The sequence below is a fragment of the Peromyscus maniculatus genome, chromosome 6 (assembly GCF_049852395.1).
Source record: "Peromyscus maniculatus bairdii isolate BWxNUB_F1_BW_parent chromosome 6, HU_Pman_BW_mat_3.1, whole genome shotgun sequence".
Lineage (NCBI taxonomy): Eukaryota > Metazoa > Chordata > Mammalia > Rodentia > Cricetidae > Peromyscus > Peromyscus maniculatus.
Genome location: NC_134857.1, coordinates 41,879,174 through 41,890,107, shown reverse-complemented (window position 1 = coordinate 41,890,107; position 10,934 = coordinate 41,879,174). Strand labels below are relative to the sequence as shown.

Sequence of the window (10,934 nt, the reverse complement as noted above, 5' to 3'; positions counted from 1 at the left end):
CATCCAGCCTTACAAAAGGATGTCATGACCCTTGACACAATGTGGAAAAAAGGTTTATGCAACTGGAGGTGGAAATGGTTACATGTGGATCAGAGGACACAAAGTAACAACTGTAGGGTGAAGGGAATCCAGAGATTTAACGTACAAGGACTATATTTAATAACTCTTTTTAAAATACACAGCAGGGGGGTTGGTAAGAGATGGCTTAGCGGTTAAGAGCACTGGCTGCTCTTCCAGAGGTCCCGAGTTCAATTTTCAGCAACCACATGGTGGCTCACAACTGTCTGTAATGAGATCTGGTGCCGACATACATGCAGGCAGAACACTGTAAATATAATAAATAAATAAATCTTAAAAAAAGAAAAACCCAAACAAAAATAAAATAAAACACAGCACAAGAGTGTATCTTGCTGACACATACATTTGCACACACAAGAGAATAAATAAAGTGATAACATGTTTGTTTGTTTGATCTTCATGTATCTCATATTCTCCTGTTGTATACCTCAAACATATATAACTAATAAAGAAAAAAAAAAGGGTAGGTGCCTCCCCCAGGGCCAAAGGCTACATGCAAACTTCAGATACCTCAGCTCACCGATAACTCAGATAACTCAACTTGCAAGCAGAAGTAAGGGGAGCCACAGACCCAGGACAACCCACATTAATTAAAGCATGTTTGCGTGGTGGTGTTACCATCATCATCACTAGCATACATTCTTTGTACAGACTAATGGGCTTTATTACATTTTCAAGTATATCATGTGCCTGTGTGTGTTTGTCACCACCGCTGCTGCCCCCACCCCCACCCCCCTCCCCACCCACCCCCATACCCCACCCCCGGCTAAGAGGTGGAAGAGGTTACAAAAGAAAGAACGTGTAGCCTCTGAACCAGCCGAGCTTCACAGCCGGCTACCAGGCAGGAAAGCCCAGGGACTTAAACCCTAGGAGCAAAAACTCAGGCGAGCCTGGGTTGGCGGACTCCGCTGGTGGTCCCGGATCGGCTCGATGGCCCCGCCCAGTCCCAGAAGCAGAGGCTCTTGGCTAAGGCTACGTCATCCACTCCGCCCCTCCCCGCCTCCAGCCCCCACAAGCGAAGACCCCCCCGCTTCTCCCAGAGGCTGAGCAGACCCCAAAGAAGGCACAAGTCCATTGGCCCAGAGGCAGAGGTGAGCTGCAGTCAATCCTGCTGCGGAAGTGAAGGAACTCAGGGAGGCTGGCCGATATGGGGGCTGGGGTCCAGGGAGAGACGGGTGGGTGGGCAGAAGGATCCAGGGAAAGGACGGTACTGGAGGGGAGTGGGGACAAAAGCAGCTTCCAAGGTAAACTCACTTGAGTGACTGAGGCCAGGCAAAACACACGGGAAAGATTATCTGTAGCCTGAGACCCTTTCATAGACACTGATGACACGTTTGTACAAAACAAGCAATTTGAGGAGAAACTTCTGGGACGTCAGAAAGGAGTGATTGATTAATAGTTGTGTTTAAGTGACTTTAAAGAGAACTAACGTACACTATTAGGGAGGAGGAAGAGCATTACAAAATCTCCAACAGCCGCCGCAGCAACCGCGCGATAAAGGAAGGCTTTGGTAAGTTTGGAAATGGATGAGAGCATTAAGATTACAGAAGCGCCTCCAGGTCTCTGAAGGATCAATCCCTCAGTCATAAGCCAGAAAAGACTAACTCATTTGCTCCCTTTGGAAGCAAAAGAACTTTCCTTCACTCGGGTGAAGACTTTCCTAGGAAGACTTTCTGTCTCTGCTTATGTTGCAACAGGACTCAAAGCCAAGACAGAAGAGCCCAGGTATTGCCAACTCTTTTGTTATATACAGTTTGAGGCTTAAGTGTACGGGAATCCGTGTGCTATTTATGGCTCCATTCTCTTGTAATTAACTCTCAGGGTGTATATAGTTGCTTCTGTTTCCCAGTCAAACAGAGAATTACCTCCACCTTGCTCCTTCTTTGTTCATCTAATGATAGCAAGTTTACCTGCTATTTTTAATCATGCAAAGAGTACTCGGAACATTCTGTGATTTGGCAGTCACAGGGTAGGCATATAAGTAATCTTTAGTAAGTCTTAGTTTGGGTTAAACTCATTCATAACAATCCCATGGTGGGACCACTGGGCTTGCCCCACTTAGGGGTTAAAGATCTCATCTCCTAACAAGCTGAACATAATTCTTCTGTGGTCCTGTCCCGTATCCCTGTGTCAGTGAGGAGAGGCATGTTTCCAAGCAGAGAAAGAGCAGACAGTATTATGCCTGCAGGGTCATTGGGATGCTATAGCTCTGAGCTGAGGTCAGTTTACTGTCCTCCTGGTCAGTAGTTGGCATCGAAATGTTCAATGTGTCCTTTTTGGCAAGGACTTGAAGTCATGTGAGAAAGAGATTTGATCTCTTTTCCAGTGGGTTATTACAGCTGTAAAAGTGTTTTTAGAAGGCTAAATCAAGTGAATAAAATATGTTATACATTAAATGATACAATATTACAAAATTGTTTGATTATATATAGAAGTACATACATAAATGCAAATGTGGGATACACACACACACACACACACACACACACACACACACACACACACACATATGCCGGCAAAATGTTGGTTATGTCTGAGTGCTGAAATGAGAGAAATGATTTTTTTATCTATTTACTGTTGCTGAGTTTTCTAAATTGCACATGTACTATTTTTATAATGTTTTTAATGTTTTGATAGTTTAAAAGGCTCTTATGCAAACAAGAGACTAAATCTATGAATTCTAATTGCTCCAATATCATTATTATGGTCTCTAAAAATAGGTATCCTGCTTTCCAGGAAATGAGAAGCTATAAAGACATTTTCATAATAAAAAGCCCATTTAATGATAAAGTCCAGTGGGAGGCTAGCACACACTGGTTCTATAAAGAGCACATTTTCCATAGTGTCTGCACCAGTTCACACCCCAGGGGTAAGGGTTCCTCTTCCCCTAGATCTCACCAGCATTTGTTGTCATTTATTTTCTTGATGATGTGCATTCTGAGTGGGGAGAGAGAGAGCTCAAAGCAACTTTAATTTGCATTTCCCTGGTGGCTAGGAACCTTGGGGACTTCAATCTTCCAAGTCTTTCTTGGCTGTTTTTATTTCTTTCTTCAGAGCTGTTTACTCAGTTGATGAGCCCATTCAGTTACTGGATGATGGGGGGGTGGTGGTGTTAATTCTTTGTAGTTCTTATGGAAGTTCCTAAAAGAAGACAACCTGAATATAGAAAATAGAACTACCAGTCCATTCCTGGGAATGTAGCACAGAGAAATTTGCATAGCAGTGTTTATTGCTGCATTATTCACAGCAGTCAGGAAGTAGAATCAACTTACATGTCCATCAAAATACGAATGTATAAAGAAAATGTGGTACATATGTACAGTAGAATTCCATGATGCCGTAAGAAGTGAAATCATGACATTTGCAGGAAATGGATGGAACTGGAAATCATTAAGCTTATAAAAATAGACAGACTCAAAAAGAAAATACCATGTGGCTTCTCTTATGAGCAGAACCCAGATTTACAATCCCATGTGTATATGTGCTTATAATTTTATTTAATTATATACAATTCTAATTTGTACATGTGTGTATAGGGATGCACTTGATAAGAAAGCAGAAACAACCCAGCTAGAGTCAGGGGTCTGAGAGGAAGCAATAGGAAGAAGGGAAGCTAAGAAGAACAAGGCATATTAACACAGGCACCATGAAGAAACATGTTCATTTGTTTGCTAACTGAAAACAGACTGTGATGGGATGTACAAGACCTGTACCCCATATGCCAGTGCAGAGAAAGGGAAGTAGATACAAAGTTCCATCCCTAACCAAGAAGCCATTTGCAATTGATGCCTGCTGGGAGTGGGAAATCGGTTTTCTCTAATGGAGTGACATTGAGTAGATCAACCATACTTCAGGGCAGCCCCCATGCCCAATAGTAGTTTGCCAACACAAAATTGACTCTGAATATTTTCTGTGTTTTTTGTTTTGTTTTGCTTTTTGTTACTGTTTTGATTTGATTTTCATGTATTTGTTTTGAGAGCAAAAAAGACATTGGGTGGATAGGAAGGTGGGGAGGATCTGGGAAAAGTTGGGGGAGGAGAAAAATATGATCAAAATATATCATATGAAAATCTTTAAATAAGGAAAAATGGATTTAAGGTTCATTTGGCAGGAAAGATATAAATCAACCATGTATGACCCTTAAAGAAAATATCCCCAATTATTCCCAGAGTCGCTATGTGCGGTGTTACTGGAACTTTGCTTGAACTGTACGTATGACTGTGGTGTGATGTCTTTTCAGGATGAAGATGGGAGACAGAGAGGTCAGCTGCTTGTTGACCTCCCTCACTGTAGTCTGCCTAGTGGTAACCCCTGGGAGCAGGGCCTGTCCTCACCGCTGTGCCTGTTACGTGCCCACAGAGATGCACTGTACATTTCGGTACCTGACCTCCATTCCAGACGGCATCCCAGCCAATGTGGAACGCATAAATTTAGGGTGTGTGGGCCTTGCCTGATCCCCTTCTCAGAGAGGAACCACTGATCATCATGGTGACTTGTCCCCCAAACACCTGGGATTACTCTATTTTTTTCTTCTAAAATGAGCTCATAAGAACCTTACATTTGTGGAGACAATAAATATTTTTTCCTGATAGTCTTTTACTAGAACCTTAAGACTCTCTTAGTTGTTTGGGATTCTCATAATTATGGGGCAGCTTAATTCTGAATAAATTTTTACTGGAAAAATTACAGTTTCTATTAAAAGTCATTGTTATAATACAAGGCATGACCAAGCAAGAGGAACTATCCTCCTGTGTAAAAAAAAAAAAAAAAAAAAAAATCATCACCATTTCCTTTTGCGTGGTCTTCTGAGATTTATAAATGCCCACATAGCACATAATGCTAGCCATAGTGAGCTTACTTTAAATACTTGACTTATTAAATCTGACAAATTATGGTGATATTTTAAAGACTATGAAAAATTGTTTGTTTGTATAAATGTACAATCACCAAGAGGAAAGACCGATATTGTGTTCTCCCTATGAGCTGCCCTTGGGCTGAGTGCTGTATGTATTCATTCACTGGTTGTTCTGGCTAGTTTTACATCAACTTGACACAAGCTAGAGTCACTGGAGATGAAGAAGCCTCAATTGAGAAAATGCTACAATACTATCAGGTTATAGGTAGGCCTGTAGGGTACTTTCTTAATTAGTGATTAATGGGGGATGGCCTAGCCCATTGTGGGTGATGTCATCCCTGGGCTGGTGGTCCTGGGTTTTATAAGAAAGCAGGCTGAGCAAGCCATGAGGAATAAGCCAGTAAGCAGCACTCCTCCATGGCCTCTGCATCAGCTCCAGCCTCCAGGTTCCTGCCCTGTTTAAGTTCCTGTCCTGACTTCCTCCAATGATAAACAGTGATGTAGAAGTGTAAGTCAAACAAACTCTGTCCTCCCTGATTTTGTTTTTGGTCATAGTGTTTCATCACAGCAGTAACAAACTAACACTAACTAAGACACTGGTGTTCATAACACCTTTGAACTCAATTCTGTTATCTATCCTTTATAGCTGAAGAAACTGGAACACAAAATGTTTCCAGATTTTACCCAAGAGTCACACAAGCCTTTTTGGGCCTGAGCTCAGAGTCTCACTCATGTGGACTTCAGTGCCAGGCCTCTTAAGCACTGATTACCTCAACCTGCAAGTGTGAGGACACAGTGCCAAAGAGAAAGCCTGAGTCTTAGCATCCACAAAAGAAAATGATAGGCTCAAGCAGATGCTAGTATTTGCATAAATACTTGAGAATGGGAAGGGATGTGGAGGCATGATTAAGAGGTTGAAAGGACTGGGTGGGAAGTGGAACTTCTGCAGTCAAGCGCAGTATTTCAAGAACTCTCTTGGGAACACAGTGGCAGAGGGGCTTTTCTGTTTGTTTCTGCTTTGACATTTGAACTTTAACTGACAGACTCAGCTGATGCCTAAAATGACTTTTTCTTCAGGTACAACAGCCTTGCTAGATTGGCAGAAGATGATTTTTATGGGCTGGACAAACTGGAGTTACTCCTGCTGCACAGTAACGGCATTCACACAGTCCCTGACAAGACCTTCTCCAGTTTGCATTCCTTGCAGGTAAGAAGGGTCGAGGGTGATGGAGTTAGAAGTGCGGTAGAACTGTGAGCTATACCCCCAGAGTTGTCTATCCCCATGGAATAGAAAATGAACATTCTGTAAACTATGGGCAGATATCAAGGAAGGATTTTATATGTGGAAATTAGAATATTAAGAAAATGCTGGGGGACTGAGTAAAATGCTTACACAAGCCGGGCGATGGTGGCGCTCGCCTTTAATCCCAGCACTCGGGAGGCAGAGCCAGGCGGATCGCTGTGAGTTCGAGGCCAGCCTGGGCTACCAAGTGAGCTCCAGGAAAGGCGCAAAGCTACACAGAGAAACCCTGTCTCGAAAAACCAAAAAAAAAAAAAAAAAAAAACAATGCTTACACAAGTATAGGACCTAAGTTTGGATCCCCAGCAGGCACATAAAAACACATCATGGTGGCAAACAACACCTGCGATCTCAGTCCTAGAAGCAGTGGTAGCAGAGTCACTGGCCAATAGAGAGTCACTGGCCAGCCACTCTATCCAATCAGTGAGCTCCATATTCAGTGGGAGAACTTGACTCAAAAACTAATGTGGAAAGCACAAGGAAGACACCTAGCACCTGGTCTCTACACATGCATGCACAAGAGATCACACACAGAAGGAAAGAAACAAGGAAGGAAGGACAGATGGAAGGAGAGCGGGAGAGGATAGGAGGGGACCGGAGGGAGTGAAGGGAGAGGAAACAGATTCAGAGGCCAAGGTTTCTCATACTCCCCAGCTAACCACAAAAGAAATCGACTTTCAGGGATTACTAAACCTTTAAAATTTATCCCTAAAATGCCATTTCTAGTTGTTTGTCTGGAAGTAGAATAGGAGAGTCTTTAACATGGCAGCATTTTATAAATCATTATAAATTTTCAGTTTGCTTTATTTACTTGTTTATCCTCTACCAACTTTAAACTGAAGTTGCAAATGCTCACACAAATGAATAAAACATTGTAAAGCCAGGCGGTGGTGGTGGTGCACACCTTTAATCCCAGCACTCAGGAGGCAGAGGCAGGCGGATCTCTGTGAGTTTGAGGCCAGCCTGGTCTACAGAGTGAGACCCAGGAAAAGTACAAAGCTACACAGAGAAACCCTGTCTTAAAAAAAAAAAAACAACCAAACAAACAACAAAACAAAAAAAAAACAAAAAACAAACAAACAAAAAACCAAAAAAAAATTTGTAAGAATTAGCATACACTTAAGTGAGAAATTAAAGGATTAAATAAATCTATCAATAAGAATAAGGAGAACAAAAGAGAATGTACATGAAGCACTTACTCTGCTTATAACCTTGACACTTTTGAGAAGCTAATTCATGCTGCATGAATTAAAGACTGTTCAACTCGTTAAATAAACACACTGTTCAGGGAAAGCGTAATAGAGTTTATGTTATATGTCATTCATCATAACTTGCATATAACAAATAATAGCAATCAAAGTAATAATATCCACTGTTCACAGAGCCTTTAAATGTCAAGCCAGAGTTATGTTTGGTGTTTTGAGGTGGGGAGCTTCGAGTGCAGTGTATGTATGTGATGATGCTGATTTGGATAGATAAGGCTACATTTGGGACATGTAACTTTAGGAGGAACTGATCCTGTATCCTTCATGGAATTCTCCACCTATTTTATTCTCTTAGCCAGGTTTTCCTCTGACTGAGAAACATTAGGTTTGAGGTTGTACTCCCAGGTGACATTTAGGCCAAAACTTACCAGTTTGACTCTTATTTATTGTAGAAGTTGGCATTCCAGAAAAGCCTCTTTTGTAGAGATGACAATTTGAGTCAAATAGGAAAATGAGTAGGAAGTCACAGTTTTTATAAGTATTTCATGTTCTTTTTTTTTAAATAGTATGTTCAACTAAATAGAAAGGGATTTGATAAATACTAAGGCATCATGAAACATTCAAAATTATTTGGCCTCCAATTCAGAATCAATTAAGTTCATATTATTGAAAAAGACAGCATGCCAGATGTCCAGCAGCTGGTGAGTGGATAAACAGACTGTGTAACATGCATACAATGTAGAAACAAAAAGGAATGAAGAGTTGGTATGTGCTGCAACGTCTCAGGAACATCTGGCTAGGTGAAGGAAGCCAGGCACAAAATGCCACATGGTGTATGATTCTAGTTATATGAAATGTTTAAAATACACGAATCTTTAGAAACAGAGAGAAAATTATTAGAGTGAAGGAAAGACAAAAATAACTGTGGATGTCAACTGGTTTAATTTGAGGAAATGACAATTTCCTAAGATGGAATAGTAGAGGTGGATCTAGTTATACCAGTGGGTATACTAAAAACCAATGTGCTGTGCTCTAAGAAGGGCCTAGAGGAGGGACATGAGAGAGTAAAATGAGGTAATGGGGACAGAGAGTCACCTAAAAGCAGAAGGGGAATCATTTGGGGGAGGATAGGAACCAACGGAGTGGACAGGGCAATGGAAGGTCATGGGAGGCAGATACTGGCAAAGCACAATGATATATATTATGGAGATGTCATAATGACACTATAATTAAGAACAAAATGTCTTTTAACTACATCTCAACTAAGATGTGGTAAATGGGGAAAATTGAAGTCCATAGATAGTCTTATAAACCTTAAATTTATTTATATAAAGTGTTTCTTCTACTTCTCCAGCTTCTTTTCCTTCTCCTTCTTCACGATGTTTTTCACTACACACAAAAGTAGGCAGGAGAGTGTAATGAACTCAGGGAAGCAATGGAGGGTGAGGAAGGGAACCAGCCAGGGAGGCCAGGGGGAGGGAAATGAATTCCACAGTGCACCACATGACTTTGTAGTATAATCTTAAAAAAGAAGACAATTGCAATACTCCAGTGCACTGATGACCCAGCTTCAGTAGTTATCCGAGTGTGACAGATCGTGTCTCACTTGCACCCTGAGCATCACATTCCGCTGAGCTGTTTTGAATCCAATCCAAGTTATGATGCTTGATCTTATACACAATGAAAGATTAAAGAGACTTTAAAAGTAACTACAACATCACTATCTTATATATTATAACTTTAGTGATAATTCCTTAATACTAACAACTGTTTGTATGTGTCCTAATTTCTCTGTTATTGTCACATTCAATTGGCAACTAATTTGTTTGAATTAGGTTTTAATTAAGGTAGGCACATTTCATAGGATTAATCTCAACATATTTCTATATTCATAAACTTTTATTTTTTATGACAGTTCCTTTGAAAAAACAAATATGTTCATATCTTTATTTGCAGGTCTTAAAACTGAGCTATAACAAAGTCCAAATAATTCAGAAGGATACTTTTTATGGGCTCAGGAGCTTGACCCGGTTGCACATGGATCACAACAGCATTGAGTTTATCAACCCTGAGGCATTTTATGGACTCACCTCGCTCCGCCTGGTACATTTAGAAGGAAATCGGCTCACAAAGCTCCATCCAGACACATTTGTCTCATTAAGCTATCTCCAGATATTTAAAACCTCTTTCATTAAGTACCTGTACTTGTCTGATAACTTCCTGACCTCCCTCCCAAAAGAAATGGTCTCCTACATGCCAAACCTAGAAAGCCTCTATTTGCACGGAAACCCATGGACCTGTGACTGCCATTTAAAGTGGTTGTCTGACTGGATACGGGGAAAGCCAGGTATCTATACTGTTTGTTTCTTAGTACTAATTAAATAGAATAACCAGCTGGAGGTGCTTTATCTGTAATAGAAAGGCCTAGATCATGTAGACGCAGAAAATGAAGTCCCCAAAATAACCAGTGACAATGATCTCTGTACCCCTACAACTGTGTTTGCATCACAGTGGGAAAACAGGAAGCTCTGTCTGGGAAGCTGACAATCTTTTCCTACTTGGCACTCTGTGGCTTAAAGTACCAAGGCCATGCTTCTTGGCCCAACTGTAAGATCTTCTAGTGTGGCACAGGCCAGTCCTCAGCCTCTCTAAAAGCCATCCTCCCCTCCCCTTCCCAGGCAGGCACTTTCCTTCCAGCTCCTGACACACCACAGCTGTTTCTGCACTGAACCCTGCTGCACTGAACCCTGCTGTTGCCGCTGCCTGGAGCAATCCCCTTCCTTCTCAGCTTCCTCTGTTCCCAGGTAGAAGCTCTGCTCAGCATTTCCTCTCCAGGAGAGTCACACAGCTTATGTACCCCAGCCACATCAGAATCAGGACCTCAACACTCCTGTAGTTTGCTCTTGTTTACTTTCTTGAATGAGTATTATACTATACTTACAGAATTTACTTATAGAATGAAAAGTCTGCTGCCTTTGCTATGTCTAATTTATCTATCCTTAGCCTCTATAATACATCTGGGACACAGTATGTACTTAATATTTTTTGTTAAACTGTTATTATATAGGTAAAAAGAAATGAGTTCACCATGTATCTATTAGTTACCTATGGTCTTACTATGTCTCAAACATGTGTGTATGAAAATATATAAAAATGTATGTGTCATGTACCAATATACAATGCACATATATGTCATATAGTTACATACATACATACATACATATATATATATATATATCAAATATATACATATATATATCTCAAATACAAACAAACCTTTAGGACTAAAATCTTTCAGTCATGTCTAAATGACAGGTTCCATTGTGCTTTTGCTCTCTTACTGACGATTTTACAAGACTCATGAATTAATCAATCACCTTTATACTTAGAAATTTTTTCTTCCACTCCAAGCAGTCTGATAGCCACTCCTAGGCAGCATGGCAGATTCTCTGACACTTCCTGCAGTCCAAAGTTAATATATTCATCTCTACTTGCA

The 10,934-nt window shown here is 40.9% G+C and overlaps 1 protein-coding gene across 3 annotated transcripts in view; it reads left to right on the top strand.

Moving 5' to 3' along the window:
- Positions 1-1,031: 1,031 nt before the first annotated feature.
- Positions 1,032-10,934, top strand: part of Igsf10 (immunoglobulin superfamily member 10) — a 28,337-nt gene continuing 18,434 nt past the window's right edge. The window contains exons 1-4 of one of the 3 annotated variants that reach the window (XM_006994654.4): positions 1,032-1,169; positions 4,319-4,513; positions 6,011-6,140; positions 9,395-9,785. In XM_006994654.4, coding sequence (XP_006994716.1) covers positions 4,320-4,513; positions 6,011-6,140; positions 9,395-9,785 — 715 coding nt within the window. In that variant the 5' untranslated portion in view covers positions 1,032-1,169; position 4,319. Of the gene's footprint in view, positions 1,170-1,450; positions 1,804-4,318; positions 4,514-6,010; positions 6,141-9,394; positions 9,786-10,934 lie in introns of those variants that run through there. The other 2 variants (XM_015988139.3, XM_076574130.1) reach the window with 2 other exon arrangements.